The sequence below is a fragment of the Gigantopelta aegis genome, chromosome 10, assembly GCF_016097555.1.
Source record: "Gigantopelta aegis isolate Gae_Host chromosome 10, Gae_host_genome, whole genome shotgun sequence".
Classification (NCBI taxonomy): domain Eukaryota; kingdom Metazoa; phylum Mollusca; class Gastropoda; order Neomphalida; family Peltospiridae; genus Gigantopelta; species Gigantopelta aegis.
The window spans coordinates 83,958,691-83,976,723 of record NC_054708.1 but is presented as its reverse complement, the minus strand read 5'-3'; the positions used below and the strand labels follow the sequence as shown (position 1 = coordinate 83,976,723).

The 18,033-nt window shown below is 36.4% G+C and overlaps 2 protein-coding genes across 3 annotated transcripts in view; one reads left to right on the top strand and one right to left on the bottom strand.

Annotated features, from left to right (window-relative positions):
- Positions 1–17,906, top strand: part of LOC121384807 (general transcription factor IIH subunit 4-like) — a 33,775-nt gene extending 15,869 nt beyond the window's left edge. The window contains exons 6-15 of one of the 2 annotated variants that reach the window (XR_005959441.1): positions 957–1,068; positions 4,544–4,612; positions 6,578–6,661; positions 7,722–7,854; positions 8,975–9,026; positions 12,241–12,319; positions 12,818–12,865; positions 14,705–14,845; positions 15,429–16,052; positions 17,296–17,906. Coding sequence is in view for 1 of the 2 variants with exons in the window: in XM_041515395.1 (XP_041371329.1) it covers positions 957–1,068; positions 4,544–4,612; positions 6,578–6,661; positions 7,722–7,854; positions 8,975–9,026; positions 12,241–12,319; positions 12,818–12,865; positions 14,705–14,845; positions 15,429–15,536 (826 nt within the window). In the remaining variant the exon portion in view is untranslated. Of the gene's footprint in view, positions 1–956; positions 1,069–4,543; positions 4,613–6,577; positions 6,662–7,721; positions 7,855–8,974; positions 9,027–12,240; positions 12,320–12,817; positions 12,866–14,704; positions 14,846–15,428 lie in introns of both variants that reach the window. The other variant, XM_041515395.1, reaches the window with a different exon arrangement.
- The window catches only part of LOC121384808 (glutathione gamma-glutamylcysteinyltransferase-like), a 118,853-nt gene that overhangs the window by 92,807 nt on the left and 8,013 nt on the right, over positions 1–18,033 (bottom strand). The gene's annotated exons all lie outside the window — the stretch shown is intronic.

Below are 18,033 nucleotides of genomic sequence, written 5' to 3'. Positions count from 1 at the left end.
TATTTTTTAACAGGACTTCCTGTTCCATAGTTAAACTATGCCTTTTAGGTTGTTTAACATATGGTTATGTCAACAGTTCTCATTCCAGCCAGTGTGCCACGACTGGTATATCAAAGGTTGTGGTATGTGCTGTCCGGTCTAGGATGGTGCATTTAAAAGATCCCTTGCTACTAATGGAAAAATGGTAGTGGGTTTCCTCTCTAAGACTATATGTAAAATTACCAAATATTTGACATCCAATAGCCTATGATTAATAAATCAATGTGCTCTAGTGGTGGTGTTAAACAAAGCAAATTTATTTCAACAGTTGGTTGCCAGGAATACCACTGCTGTAACATAAGTTACACTTACTGATAAAGCAGCCAGGAATACCACTGCTGTAACATAAGTTACACTTACTGATAAAGCAGCCAGGAATCTTTTATATGTACTTTCTATAGACAGTGCAGTGTATACCATGGTCTCTGATGTACATGCACCAGTCATGGTGAAGTCCAGTCGGGGTGATCGATCCTGTGACCCATCGCACCTCAGGCGAGCACTCTACTACTGAGTATATCCTGCTTGTATTTGTCAAGGGTGTAGAAATAGAACTTATTACACATATATGATTAAATATATATTGGCTCATATCAAAAGTGTTACGTCTAACTGGAACATAAAGTGGGACATAACACCTCAATGTCACACAATTGGCATGCTTTGACCTCACTGGAACGTCAATCAGATGAGTTCAATTAAAATTAATTATGGGTAATAAATACATGTATCTCGCCAGTCTGCCAGACTGGTACCAATCAAAATGTGCTAGCCTGCCAGTCCTGCTATTGTAATATAATCCTTCTGTATTTGTGAATTGGCTTGATGAACTAACGTGATGTAACCTTCTGTATTTGTGAATTGTATTAATGAACTAACGTGATGTAGACTTCTGTATTTGTGAATTGTGTTTGTAGAGAGCCGACTGAACCACTTCCATCAATAACTCCAACTGGTTTTCAGTTCTTGTTGCTTGACACAGCATCACAGGTGTGGTACTTCATGTTACAGTACCTGGAGACTGTGGAGGTAAGTGTATTACAGGTGTGGTACTACTTGTTACCTGGAGACGGTGGAGGTAAGTGTATTACAGGTGTGGTACTACTTGTTACCTGGAGACAGTGGAGGTAAGTGTATTACAGGTGGGGTACTACTTGTTACCTGGAGACAGTGGAGGTAAGTGTATTACAGGTGTGGTACTACTTGTTACCTGGAGACAGTGGAGGTAAGTGTATTACAGGTGGGGTACTTCATATTACCTGGAGACTGGAGGTAAGTGTATTACAGGTGGGGTAATTAATGTTACCTGAAGACCGTGGAGGTAAGTGTATTACAGGTGTTGTACTTCATGTTACCTGCAGACAGTGGAGGTAAGTGTATTACAGGTGTGGTACTTCATGTTACTTGGAGACCGTGGAAAGAAAGAAAGAAATGTTTTATTTAACGACGCACTCAACACATTTTATTTACGGTTATATGGCATCAGACATATGGTTAAGGACCACACAGATTCTAAGAGGAAACCTGCTGTCGCCACTACATGGGCTACTCTTCCGATTAGCAGCAAGGGATCTTTTATTTGCGCTTCCCACAGGCAGGATAGCACAAACCATGGCCTTTGTTGAACCAGTTATGGATCACTGGTCGGTGCAAGTGGTTTACACCTACCCATTGAGCCTTGCGGAGCACTCACTCAGAGTTTGGAGTCGGTATCTGGATTAAAAATCCCATGCCTTGACTGGGATCCGAACCCAGTACCTACCAGCCTGTAGACCGATGGCCTGCCACGACGACACCGAGGCCAGTTGGAGACCCTGGAGGTAAGTGTATTACAGGTGTGGTACTTCATGTTACTTGGAGACCGTGGAGGTAAATGTATTACAGGTGTGGTACTTTATGTTACCTGGAGACCGTGGAGGTAAGTATATTACAGGTGGGGTACTTCATTTTACCTGCAGACAGTAGAGGTAAGTGTATTACAGGTGTGGTACTTCATGTTACTTGGAGACCGTGGAGGTAAGTATATTACAGGTGGGGTACTTCATGTTACCTGGAGATCATGGAGGTAAGTGTATTACAGGTGTGGTACTTCATGTTACCTGGAGACCGTGGAAGTAAGTATATTACAGGTGGGGTACTTATTGTTACAGTACCTGGAGACTGGAGGTAAGTGTATTGCAGGTGGGGTAATTAATGTTACCTGGAGACCGTGGAGGTAAATGTATTACAGGTGGGGTACTTAATGTTACCTGCAGACTGGAGGTATGTGTAAATATTTGAGTCGTGGAACTTCGTATATCTTTCAGTATCATCAATATTATATATTAGGACTCAAAGTTTTGTTATGCGAGCATAACAATACATTATTTTTAATCTTCTGACTACTGCAGGCGAGATATCAACGTCATGCCAGTCGACATACTGTACGCTGTATACAGTGCATTCCCCAATTCATGTTTCCCGCCGTTTTGCACACAACACTAACCAGAAATGTTTTGGGTTTTTTAACAGGAAACAGTTTATCTTAAAGCATGCTAGCTTTTGTTTGTTGTTTTTCAATGAAAAATACCTTGGAATTTTGAGTTAAAAAAGTGTTGGCAATGGGGGTACGTTGCTGTCATTTTCAGGGATCATTTTCAGGGATCGATAACTGATTGTGACAGCTAATTTGATAATAAATTTGATTGTTTTACCAACAACAAAAATCACCAAATATTGGAATGCTTGTAAGTAAACGCAACTTTTTAGATTTTTTGCCTAATGTTAATCGACATTAACTGATCTAAAATATCATAAATTTGAAGACCCCCCCCCCCCCCCCCGAAAAGTAATACTTACCGATTCAAATATGAACTTTATTTTATATATTTATAAAACATTTTAAGTGAATATATGTGAGTAAAAGTTATACACTTGAACCCACTCAACGTGGTTTTGTCAAAAATTAATCCTGGCAGTAGTCTAAATGTTAATACAGAAACACACAAGGGTACAAAATATCTTCTTCATATTATCTTAAACTTAATACAACATGTTTTGTAAACTATGTAAAATGATGTATGAATATGTGATGTGGTGTCGTTTTGAATTGGGATAAAAAAAAGAGAAAGAATTTTTTTATTTAACAATGCATTCAACACATTTTATTGACAGTAATATGGCGTCAGACCACACAGATATTGAGAGAGGAAACCGGCTGTCACCACTTCATGGGCTACTCTTTTTGATTAGCAGCAAGGGATCTTTTATATGCACCATCCCACAGACAGGATAGCACATACCACAGCCTTTGATATGTCAATATTCGAATGACGTCATTTTGCATATCCCTTCAGCACAATAAACTACTAGGTTATGACTCGGTTTTCAGAGTTTCAACAAGAACATTGAGTACGAACTGGTAGAGTGAGAAATGACTTAGGTATGAAGATTCTGTTTAGTAGGATCCATTCAGTTCTCATGGAATGAAATCCTGCGAGACGCTAATATGACAAGCTGAAAAAACTAAGTTTTAACAATCATATTTATAAACCTTACAATAAACAAAATTAGAAACATCTGTTATTTTGTTTTGGACATATCATTACCTATTTCTTAAGGAAACGATATCATTTGAGAAAATAGTGGAATCATACAGTGAGAACTAAAATTATGTCGTGAATGAAGTATCAGTTACAAGTTTATTTCAGGACCTGGGCCCAATTTCACAAAACATCGTAAGCCTAGTTTTGCACGTAAACATAAATCTACAACTAAAACACAATTCTTATTACTGCCATAATACAACAAATATAGTTTTAAGTACACACATTTCATTTTCTTATGTCATTAAAATGCTCCATCTTCCATAATGATGTAATTTACACGTGTAAATGTATGGCCGGTATAACTGCTAGTCACACCCTGGCACTACTATATTTGTTTTCTGGGGTCAATAAACTTCATTAATTTTTTTTTAATAATAACTGCTAGTCGCTGACGTAAACTTAAGATGCTTATTGAAATTGGCCCCTGACCTATTGATTGTGACTTATTTCGAGGGCTGTGCATAACTTATCAAAAATTGTTATTAATTATTTTTTTTCTATAGCATCGACGATGGAATATTATACCGTCATGTTTATGTTTTTATAAGTTCATTTGATTACATATCAATAAAGGTTCTTCCATAACCTGATTAATTTACATCTTCTCTGCAATGTTATCAAATTCTGAATGGATGTTATCTGAAAATATTACAAGTTGTTTGTTTAATGGATAGGCTACGGTACGTATTGTATAATAAGCAATATTATGTATTACATAGTAATATAATTACATGTTTGTAAAACTACTGTAAGCTAACTGTCAAGTGTTAAATATGTACATAGTAATGCTTTTACATTCTGTCTCTAACATTTACACATTTCTTTTGAGCATTGAAACTTTCGAAACAAAGTACGGTAATATGTGGTGAAAGCCAGAGAGAACTGATTTTGAAGTAAAATACACCATGTACTTTCAGACGCGGGGAATGAATCTGGTGGAATGTCTGTCCTTCTTGTTTCAGCTGAGCTTCTCAACCCTTGGAAAGGTTTGTTTAACAGCAGTTGTAAAATATACTCTTGGATATCTCTGATATGTTGTGCAATATTTACATGCAAATTTATTGCTGTTCTTTTATGCAACAGAGCAAAACTAAATGAAAATTGTAAATAAGATTTAGTCTTTATAAGCATACTGATTGCAATTCTATCATAATAGTGGTTGTAAAAAAGTGGATATTTATGTTTCACCAGTTTATCAGCATACCAATGTCAATTTATCATGAATATTGTGTTTTTAAAAGTGTATTTATTATAGAGACTGAGCTGAGTTTGCTCCCAAGTAGTATATATATACATATATATATTGTAGGCATATTTACAACTAACAGATCTTTTTATATTACATATTAATGTGACTTTCCACTTTATAATATTCGTATCTGTATAGACAAGGTGCTTTGTATGTAACCTGTTGTTTGTAGTTGCTCAAACCATATTTTCCTTCCACTTTCCTATGAGTGAAAAAAGAAAACAAATTATGCAGTAAAATGAACAATGACTGCTACAAACATTAGCATGCTGTCGTACACACATTGGATACACAGATACTGGTATTCCAAACAAAAAATATATTTAATATGTAATTTTAGCTGCCAAAAAGGCTCTGTTAGTCAGAAACAACTTGCAATGGCTGCAAACTGAAGACAGTCCCTCTAAATAAGCATGCTGATGTCCATACAATAATGGTTGTCTGTTTATATGTCCATATTTGTGTGTAAGCATGCTGATGTCCATACAATAATGGTTGTCTGTTTATATGTCCATATTTGTGTGTAAGCATGCTGATGTCCATACAATAATGGTTGTCTGTTTATATGTCCATATTTGTGTGTAAGCATGCTGATGTCCATACAATAATGGTTGTCTGTTTATATGTCCATATTTGTGTGTAAGCATGCTGATGTCCATACAATAATGGTTGTCTGTTTATATGTCCATATTTGTGTGTAAGCATGCTGATGTCCATACAATAATGGTTGTCTGTTTATATGTCCATATTTGTGTGTAAGCATGCTGATGTTCATACAATAATGGTTGTCTGTTTATATGTCCATATTTGTGTGTAAGCATGCTGATGTTCATACAATAATGGTTGTCTGTTTATATGTCCATATTTGTGTGTAAGCATGCTGATGTTCATACCATTATAATAGTGGTTGTCTGTTTATATGTCCATATTTGTGTGTAAGCATGCTGATGTTCATACAATAATGGTTGTCTGTTTATATGTCCATATTTGTGTGTAAGCATGCTGATGTTCATACAATAATGGTTGTCTGTTTATATGTCCATATTTGTGTGTAAGCATGCTGATGTTCATACAATAGTGGTTGTCTGTTTATATGTCCATATTTGTGTGTAAGCATGCTGATGTTCATACAATAGTGGTTGTCTGTTTATATGTCCATATTTGTGTGTAAGCATGCTGATGTTCATACCATTATAATAGTGGTTGTCTGTTTATATGTCCATATTTGTTCGTAAGCATGTTGATGTCCATACTGCTATAATAGTGGTTGTCTGTTTATATGTCCATATTTGTTCGTAAGCATGTTGATGTCCATACTGCTATAATAGTGGTTGTCTGTTTATATGTCCATATTTGTTCGTAAGCATGTTGATGTCCATACTGCTATAATAGTGGTTGTCTGTTTATATGTCCATATTTGTTCGTAAGCATGTTGATGTCCATACTGCTATAATAGTGGTTGTCTGTTTATATGTCCATATTTGTTCGTAAGCATGTTGATGTCCATACTGCTATAATAGTGGTTGTCTGTTTATATGTCCATATTTGTTCGTAAGCATGTTGATGTCCATACTGCTATAATAGTGGTTGTCTGTTTATATGTCCATATTTGTAAGTATGCTGATGTCCATACCGTTATAATAATAAGATGTAGATATTTGTTTATAAACCTGCTGATGTCGATTGTGATGTCTGACTTCAGGACTACTCGACGGAGGGGATGAGTGACTCACAGTTGAGATTCCTGCAACACCTGCGAGAATTCGGCCTCGTCTATCAGAGAAAGGTAACAACTGTGTGGGCAGACAGTACGCTAATTATAGCTTCTCCAGACATGTGGATTTAATATTGTTACACGCCTCGTGAAGATCCCGATACAATATCTTAACAATGTCTTACACCAGTGTTGTACAGATTTTTATCAATTTGACATCTAAACAAACCAACTACACTGGGCCTCAGTCTAAAATGCTTACCTTCTCAGTACAAAAACTCTGTGTGTAATGAGGTCTCTATTTACATAAACATTGCTTTAGTTAGGTCCCTAATTATGTAGACACTGGGTGTAATGAGGTTCCTATTTACATAAACACTGAATGTAATGGGTGTAATGAGGTCCCTTCTTACATAAACACTGAATGTAATGGGTGTAATGAGGTCCCTTCTTACATAAACACTGGATGTAATGGGTGTAATGAAGTCCCTTCTTACATAAACACTGGATGTAATGGGTGTAATGAGGTCCCTTCTTACATAAACACTGGATGTAATGGGTGTAATGAGGTCCCTTCTTACATAAACACTGGATGTAATGGGTGTAATGAGGTCCCTTCTTACATAAACACTGGATGTAATGAGGTCACTATTTACATAAACTGGGTGTAATGAGGTCCCTGTATACACAAACAATTGGTGTGATGAGGTCCCTGTTTACACAAAACAATTGGTATAATGAGGTCCCTGTTTACATAAACTCTGGGTGTAATGAGGTCTCTGTCCGGATGTTCACTAGTCAACAGCTCTGGTAAAAATATTATTAATAGGTTATTGTTTTTCAATATATTATTATCTCACACTCATAACTATTTGTGGTAATGTTACAATTTTCATTGTGTGATTATCAAACTTTTTTAACTTCACTTTATAGTTAGGTAAAAAATGTTAGATGATTTTAGTTCCTTGAGATTTAATAACACTAACTTGTAAAATGAAAATCTGGAGATTTGAAGACAAAGGGACAAATTTATGAAGCCAGTTTTTTTTAAATGCGGGTGTTTAAACACTCCTGAATATTTGTCAGACAAAAACAGTGTTTGTAAATTAGTACTGTTTGTATATTGATTCAGCGGAAATCTCAGCGATACTACCCAACTCAGCTTGCCATAAACCTGGCTTCCGGACTGTCCAAGTTCAACACCGAAACTCACAAGTCAGGATACATCACCGTTGAGACTAACTACAGAGTTTATGCCTATACAGGTCAGAAATGGGGAGAAAAGTCCCAATCACAATTATATCATTAGGCTAATTATTTTAGTTTATTAAATATGATTCATGAAAATCACATGCATAGAATAATTTGTTACTGTATACAAATGACAATTATGGTAATCATGAAAGTTTACTTTTAAAAATGAAAGGTTTCCCTTTGATAAAATATTACAAAATTAGGAAATTGATTGCAACAGACAGTGTTTGGCTAACATTTGCGATCACACCTCTCAAGTTTAAAGATATTATTGGTTATGGTCTGTTTGAGGTTGTCTGTATTATTCTAATAAAATGTTTGACATAATTCTTGTTTGCATATAGTATAATGCTAATATAGTTTCAAGAATAACTCTGGTTCTTGACAAGTGTGTCAGTTGTTAGTTTTCAAAGCAATAGGCAAATTTTATTTTCATTTGGCGAATACATTTTATGTAATAATTGTTATTTTATTGGAAAACAACAGGGTTTTGTAATTATTGAAGATTAAATAGAAGATTTCGTGAAATGTTCTGCTCACCCAGAGCTAGCCCAGAGTTCTTGAAGGCTATAATATGACAAAAATGCATATAAAAGATCCCATGCTATTATATAGTACGAGCTGGTTTTCAGTCACATTCTGTACCATTTGACAATGTGTAGTCATGACTACGTGTTAGATACCAAATATACTCCGCAAAAAAAAAAATAAAGCAGTTTAAGAAATTTTCATAAATCCTCTTTCCATCTCTGTGTTTACTTATTTGAGCAATATCAGTAATATACACCTGCAAATTAATTGAGCACCACCTGAATTGTGTTGGAGCCAAAAAGAGACAAGAAGTGGTTGTCTGTGCCAGCGAGGTGTGCGTCTTGTTGGATAGTGTTATGATCTTGGTGTATGTGAGCTCATCGGGCTATTTGTCATTCTAACCAGTGCACCATGACAGGTGCATAAAAATGATCCCTTGTTACTAATGGGGAAAAATGTAGCAGGTTTTCTCTCCTAAGACTATATGTCAAAATTACCAAATGTTTGACATCAAATAGCCGATGATTAATAAATCAATGTGCTCTAGCGGTGGTGTTAAACAAAAGAAAACGTTAATGTGTTGTTTGTGCTGTTTTTCAGATTCCCCTCTTCAGACGGCACTACTGGCAATATTTTGTGAGCTGCTCTATAGGTAACAATAGTACTGTAGTCTTGTTCCAACAAACACTTCTTGAAACAAGTCTGGGATAGAGACCCTGAAATCTTTTGCTGTTTGTTTCATTCCCCCACCCGGGCCAAGCGGATGGGACTATATGTTTCATCTCTGTCTGTCTGGCTGTCTGATCCAGATGTTTTAGTACAATTTTGACATTTTGTATATAGCTTTATCTTGTACAGTTACACATCAGGTTTGACTTTCAGGGTGATTTACTCATTTTTGACAGAGTTATGACCCTTGAACTTAGGAGATACAAAATAGTTTTCCGGACTTTTTTTTATTTAGATTTATCATGTACTGTAACAGTTACAGATCAAGTGTGACTTTCCTGGTGATTAACTCATTTTTCAAGGAGTTATAGCCCTTGAACATTGCCTGAAAAGTTATACAATTTGCACCGGCCTCGGTGGTGTCGTGGGTTGAGCCATAGTGGGTTCACAGCCCGGTACCGGCTCCCACCCAGATCCAGTTTTAACGACTCAATGAGTAGGTGTAAGACCACTACACCCTCTTGTCTCACTAACCACTGACCACTAACTTACTGTCCTGGACAGACAGCCCAGATAGCTGAGATGTGTGCCCAGGACAGCATGCTTTAACCTTAATTGGACATAAGCACGAAAATATGTTGAACTGATATATAAAACTGAGTTATGGAAAAAGACAATTAGTTGATAATTATCCTTTTCACACACAAAATACCACAAGGTCATATAACATACATTTATAAGTCATGGAATTTGCTTGATAACAAACTGTATACATACAGGTTAAGTGTTAATATTGTTATTTATCAATGTTCATTTCTTATTTAACACACTTTCCATGGATTAGAGGTCAAGTAAGTCCAAGTGGTATCGGTATTTTCACCGAGTTGTCACCTTTTATCATATAACATTTACCGGAATATATTGTTAGATTGTGATTGTTTTACGGAATGCAACCTGGTTACCAGCATGTGCTAGATCAGATACTTGAAGACTTGTGACTTGATTAAAGAGTGGTTATTAGTCTCCTACCAGTCCAACCGGAGGCTACTATAGGTTTCATCTCTGTCCTGTGTCTGTCTGTCCGTCCATCTGTCCATACATAGAATTATTCTGCCAAATTAAAATGAAATTTGCCAATTGTTTTTAAAATTAAAAATTGACAAATTTGGCATATAACAGATAGGGATGGGATGGTTCGGGTTTTTGTTTTTCTGTTAAGTTTTTGGTTTTCGATTCACGGTTCGATTTATTCACGATATGTTTTACAAGTAGGACAAGTATGCCAATTATCATACATACATTTTTATAAATTATTTTAAAAGCAAGACATTTTATTTTTAATTGTTATTTGTAAAATAATTCTAAATATAAAATTATATCTTGACTAGAAAACAAAAATTGCATTTTTACCATGCCATGTTAGTGTGTTGGGTCTGGGATACTTGGGCAATGTGTTGAGAGAGTTGGCAAAATAATTTGGGGCCAACAATGCTCGGGATAGTCTCTCCAGGATTAAAAAAAAAAAATCATTTGTCTTTAGTTACATTCTGGAGTACATAATATATGGGTGTGGCCTTGTCATGTAAACATTATAGAAATCTAAAAGAAAGTTATATGTAACATATTTCTATAATGTTTATTATTGCTTTGTTGTCAAATCTTTGATGAGAAGTATATATATTTTTTTAAAGTATGGATTACTCGATATAAGCACAAATACATAATATATAGGCCTACTTTTGATTGTTTAACTTTTTTCTTTTTTTTCTCTTTTTTTTGATCCCAGTGCCCCCTTTCCTTTCTCTCCATTGAATTCCATCTCATTTCTTCCCGATCTGGCAATTCCTTCTATCTTTCAACTTCTTTCGCTGTCTACCTCCACATCCCAGTCCTTGTTTCTCCAACCGCGACAGGTGCTTGTCTCTTGTGGCTATCTGTGCCACACACCTGTTCCCCATCAGCTTTTAGCTGTGGGCTTAGTCTGACCACTTCGGGGAGTGTTCAGTAGTTACTTCTGGCATTGTTAAGAGGCACTTGTAACCACCTACTATGCACCCCTACTACCGGCGGTCGTTAGTGCCGTGGGTCAGACCAGCTTTATTAGCGGCAGAGGACGAGGATGCCAGGTGGGTGCAGGGAAATACACAGAGACTGCACCCGTGGAGGAAGTTGAGACAGGTAGGCGATGGTGTGGACAGCTCAGACGACAGAGTCGGAGGAAATTGACAGAAAGGGTCGAAACAGATTGAAATCGTGGGAGAAATTGGAAAGTTTTTTGTATTAAGATAATGAGAATGATAGGCAGAGGGTGATAGATGAGAAAGATGAATGAATGTGTGAGCCGACTTTGACGGGATTTGAACCACTGTCGTCAGCTTGATTGTTTAACTTAACACAAGTTACATAAAAAGCTATCACTGTTTAAAAAAAACACAAAGATAAGCAAGCACAAGTACATGCACATAATATATAATAGTGAATTATTTAACTAGTTATTATTATTGTTATTTGGGGTTTTTTGCTTGTACTGAAAGTAAAAAAAAAAAATCTTCAAAGTTTTATTTAAAAAACAAACAAAAGAAGCAGTGCAAAGTAGTTTGCTTACATTGTAGTTTTGTCCCGATACAAACTTACAGAAATTAGCAATGTGGAATCGTTTTAAATTAATATGACGGAAATTGGGCACCATTTTATTATTTTTGAAGTTAACACGTCGTTACTTTCAATTTTGATAACTCGGATGAAACATACTTAAGAAATTTGCGGGTTCTGTGAAGGATCCAAACGGCACCTATCGCCCATGCAAACATGTTAGGTTTAAGGGAATTGAATGCTGTGATTGGCTGAAATACTTTACGGGTCCTTGTGATTACAAACAATGTGCAGAAACGTTTATACATGTACCATTAAAAAAACCCAACAAAATGAACAGTGATTTGCAAATTGGGACACGATGCACTGAACCGTGGGCCTAAAACCACGGTTTTCGGTAAGATCAAATAATCGTCCCATCCCTAATAACAGAGCTAGTCCTGCTTATTGTTACAATCAGATTATTTTAGGTCATACTGGAAGCAATGAGTGTATTTCCTGTAGAATATACTGAAGGCTTTTATTTGTGTGTATAGTTACTGTGTGAATGTTCTGAATATGGTACACCCTGCATTAAGTGTTTTCTTATTTTTATGTCTTGACAGGTTTCCTAACATGATTGTGGCCAATTTATCTCGGATAAGTGTCAGAGCTGCTCTAACTCGCGGAATTACTGCTGACCAGGTATTTACTAAATCATCTTAAAAATGCAAAATCTAATCTTATTTTCCAACAAAATATTAATTATTACACACATTATTTTCACCAAATTAAACTAAAATTGGTGAGTGCCAGAGCTAGCCCTACCACTGATCAGGTATTTACTAGTTGGAGATCAACACAACCCTTAAATCTAGTGTTTAAAACTGGCAGAATTATTGCTGACCATGTATTTACTAGTTGGAGATCAACACAACCCTTAAATCTAGTGTTTAAAACTGGCAGAATTACTACAAAATAGGTTTTAAACTTGGTCTTAAATATATTTTTCATTCAGGATAGGCTTTGTGTTCTTTGTTTTATTGTTATTAATTTGACTGTAGTCTTTTTAAAGTAAAATATTTACTATAAAAATCTTGGTTCTACCCTCTAGCATCATGGCATTCTCTAATATTTTGAGTTTGTGTCGTTGATCTGTATTGTATACCCTTTATGCATTTCTAGTTCCTTGTTTATTTTCAGATTTTGAATTTTCTCCGCAGTCATGCCCATCCACAAATGTTGGTGAAGGTAGAGTCAATATCACACTTATCTCTAATGAACTACTGTCTAACAAAGAAACTAATCATAGGTCACTCAATGTATTTTCCTCATGAATTCATCCAAAGAATTGTTTAGCTTTCCATTTCATTTGTGCTTGTTTTTGTTCTTAAATGTTTCACAAATTAGATTGGATATATCTAAGATGCTGAAAAATTACCTTTATTTGAGCATTGTTACAGAGTTTCAACTTTTAGAAAGATCATTTCAGTCTGGGTTTTTTTTCAAAAACTGTTATCACATCCGTGATAAAAATATTATATATCATGATACCAGCTGTGATTTATAGTGATAATATTCTTTGCATGCATTCAATAGAACATATAAATTTATATATATATTTTTTTTAATGTAATGATAGAGGGTGATGGGGGACTGCATAGCTAACATAGCTAATCCGATGTATACCAGTCATTGACTGCACTCCAAGATAACTCTGAAAGGTGATATAAAGTTTCAGCTATTTGTTGAAAGATTTGTGTCACTTGACTGTTATACTCTGGTACTGAGAACAAAACATATATGTCAGTAATTCTTCGCGCCATTTGTAAAGATCAAACAGTGCTTGAAACAGACATGTTAGTTAGCAGAAATGACCATCTCACATGCCACCTATACCATGTTAGTTAGCAGAAATGACCATCTCACATGCCACCTATACCATGTTAGTTACCAGAAATGACCATCTCACATGCCACCTACACCATGTTAGTTACCAGAAATGACCATCTCACATGCCACCTATACCATGTTAGTTACCAGAAATGACCATCTCACATGCCACCTATACCATGTTAGTTCCCAGAAATGACCATCTCACATGCCACCTATACCAAGTTAGTTACCAGAAATGACCATCTCACATGCCACCTATACCATGTTAGTTAGCAGAAATGACCATCTCACATGCCACCTATACCATGTTAGTTACCAGAAATGACCATCTCACATGCCACCTATACCATGTTAGTTCCCAGAAATGACCATCTCACATGCCACCTATACCAAGTTAGTTGCCAGAAATGACCATCTCACATGCCACCTATACCATGTTAGTTGCCAGAAATGACCATCTCACATGCCACCTATACCAAGTTAGTTACCAGAAATGACCATCTCACATGCCACCTATACCAAGTTAGTTACCAGAAATGACCATCTCACATGCCACCTATACCAAGTTAGTTACCAGAAATGACCATCTCACATGCCACCTATACCAAGTTAGTTACCAGAAATGACCATCTCACATGCCGCCTGTACCAAATTTATGAAATTCACATTTGTAAGAATCATATTATTTAACTCCCTTCCTAAAATAGGAAAAGCATCATTTCATCTCATAAATACCATACATAGTACACATGGTGAGTGTAATATTCTCCGAGTATTTCAACATTCATCATTTTAGGGGGCAGGATTTTGAATAGTTGGTTGAGTGCTTACTTGAGGTGCTTGTGTCGCAGGATCGAACCACCTCGGTGGAACCATTCAACTTACTGGGTTTTTTCTTGTTCCAACCAGTGCACCACAATTGGCTGTGGTATGTGCTTTCCTGTCTGTTGGAAAGTGCATATAAAAGATCCCTTGCTGCATTAGAAAAAATGTAGCAGGTTTCCTTTGATAACTACATATCAGAATTACTAAATGTTTGACATCCAATAGCTGATGATTAATTAATCAATGTGCTTTAGTGTTGTCATTAAATGAAACAAACTATTTCCTAATTTTAGAATCTCTTCTTGCTCTGATGATATTTTAAGTACAATATGTTTTGTACATTTTAAATTGTTTGACTGGTTATTTTAGAATCCTGTTCTTCCCCCGACGATATCTGATCAAGTAAGGCTGTGGGAGCTGGAGAGAGACCGCTTCAAGTTTTCTGACGGTGTCGTATATAGCCAGTTCCTGTCACAGAACGACTTCGAGCTGCTCCGAGACTATGCCAGTGTAAGTATCTGACGGTGTCGTATACAGCCAGTTCCTGTCACAGAACGACTTAGAGCTGCTCCAAGACTATGCCAGTATAAGTATCCGACGGTTTCGTATACAGCCAGTTCCTGTCACAGAACGATTTCGAGCTGCTCCGAGACTGTGCCAATGTAAGTATCTGACGGTGTCGTATACAGCCAGTTCCTGTCATAGAACGACTTAGAGCAGCTCCGAGACTATGCCAGTGTAAGTATCTGACGGTGTCGTATACAGCCAGTTCCTGTCACAGAACGACTTTGAGCTGCTCCGAGCCTATGCTAGTGTAACTATCTGATGCTGTTACGGACTTTCATTTTTGATGGAAGTAAGCATGATTACACCTGTTTATACCCCAAAACTCAATCCGATATTTATAAATATTGTGCCCCTAGTTTTTACAAACCATACTTTTCATCTGACACTAATTATTTTGAGGAGTGCAATTTTCCATTCCTGGGTAGAGTGCTTGCCTGAGGTGCTTGTGTCGTAGGACATAATCACCTCAGTTAATATTCATGAAATGAAAACCCGAAACTCGTCAAATTTTGTTTTATCGTTTCAGGATTTGAATGTGTTAGTGTGGGAGAATCCCAGTAAGAGGGTGATGGTTGTGGCCAGGTCTGGACATGACGATGTCAGGAAGTTCTGGAAACGACACAAGCAGTCTTGATAACTCCACGGAGTAGCTGAATAATCTCTAACGAAGGTGCTCATTGGCAGCGGGAATGTGATGATTCATGTAACAATGAATTTCATTGGCTGTATGAAGTGCTCTTTGGCAGCCGTCATGTGATGATTCATGTAACAATGAATCTTTGGCAGCCGTCATGTGATGATTCATGTAACAATGAATTTCATTGGCTGATGAAGTGCTCTTTGACAGCCGTCGTGATGAATCATGTAACAATGAATTTCATTGGCTGATGAACAGTATGAAGTGCTCTTAATTTCATTGGCTGATGAATGCTTGCTGCCTGTGGGTGTAAGCCTGTGTTACAGCGCACCGTATGTGAAAACCATCAAAAAAGCCGGCCCAGTTGGTTTGGATGTGAAACTCAGCCGACAGACGATCTGGCCAGATGAACTAGTCGAGTACTGAAGGACTCTTCTAACTGTGACAGTCAGGATGGATGTGTTGTGCTTCATAACAGCAGGGAACAATATTCAAAATCTTAAGTAGCTAGAGGTTGGTTCACATGATTTTCATCTCGATAACCCTTTGTTTGGTTGCATGACCAGTGAGTTAACTTAAGTAATCCTAACACACTTTTACTGTTGTTCAGGCTATAGATTTTCCAAGCTATCTTAGCACAACGATACTACAACACAGGTCATAGCCTACGATAGTTTTAAGATAACGTAGCTCTAAGATAGCTTTGAAAATGTGGTCTCAGGCTCCTTATTCATAAACGTTCTTAACTGAATATGTTATTTTCCTCTACCTCCTTTAAGTATGTAAATGTTTGTTGTTTATACTTATTGTCATGCTTATATCCAATTAAACTTCAAGTACACTGTCCCTATGCACACACCACAACTATCTGGGTTGTTTTTCCAGGACAGAGTGTTAGTAGTTTGTGGTTAATGACAAAGAAGTTGGTGTGGTATACTCACAGGATGTTACCAGGATACAAACCTAGCACCTACCAGCCTCAAATACAAAGGCTTAACCACTACACCACGGAGGCCGGTATTATGATGTAAATAAGTATCACGTGGTAGTATGTAAATAAGTATCACGTGGTAGTATGTAAATAAGGATCACACGGTAGTATGTAAATAAGGATCACACGGTGGTATGTAAATAAGGATCATATGGTGGTATGTAATAAGTATCATATGGTGGTATGTAAATAAGCATCATACGGTGGTATGTAAATAAGTATCATATGGTGGTATGTAATAAGTATCACATGGTGGTATGTAATAAGTATCACATGGTGGTATGTAAATAAGTATCACATGGTGGTATGTAATAAGTATCACATGGTGGTATGTAATAAGTATCATGTGGTGTTATGTAAATAAGTATCATATGGTGGTATGTAATAAGTATCATATGGTGGTATGTAATAAGTATCATGTGGTGTTATGTAAATAAGTATCATATGGTGGTATGTAATAAGTATCATATGGTGGTATGTAATAAGTATCATACATTGACGTGATTACGTTTATGAATACAGAGCCTGCACTACACTGGCAGTAGGGCTTCAGATTCCACATAATTTGAGGTGATGAAAGGTGTGGCCAAACTAAGTACTGTAAAATGGGTATTATTTGTAGGAGTAAATATTTGTGATATGCAAAATATGTTTTTTATATTTCAATGTGGGCAAAAGAAATAATAAAAATTTACCACATGTACAAAACTCTAATTTGATACATTAGTAGTCTAATAGGTACACTTAATAGTATCCCTTTTTCAGCGACTCAGCTCATGCGTGCTGCCATCACACATCTTTTGTCCATAGGTGACCGCATGATGCATACAATTAATGAATATAATCCTGGATGTGGTTCAATCAACACTTCAGCAAGTGTGAAGAAATAAAGACAAACAATTGTGCTATTTGTTAAAAATGTCTCTGCTGTTTTATTCCTGTGTTTGATATATATCGGAACTTTAAAAAACAGTTAGTTTCCTTTGCTACCTAAAGAGGAAGATAGAGATTAAAACACTAAGGTGTAGGCAGGATATCCATATTTATAAAATACTTAAAAAAAAAAAAATTACTAGCCGTCGGGCATGGCGACATTAGTTATTTACTAGCCCAACATTGAATATCACTAGCCAAGGGAGTGGGGCTACCGTAATCTAGAAGCCCTGTAAAACACACACACTATGAAATGGTCTATTTATTACCAGGTATTTATCTTGCCTCATTTTTGACAATATCTTTGGCTTTTTGTTAATATATTTTGGGTATACGATCGAAAACATGTGATGCCTTGATGTCTTGGTGTAACGTTTGCAAATATATTACTTTACCATGAACTTTTCAGAAGAAATTTTAATCAAAATTAGCATTTATTCAGTGAGTTACATTAATAATTATTCAATAACACTGTTGTGAAAACATAACTGACAAAGTGTTTGTCCAACAAAACCCCCCCCCCCCCCAGCCTCCCTAAAAAAACCTGCTGCACTTCATATCCTATATATA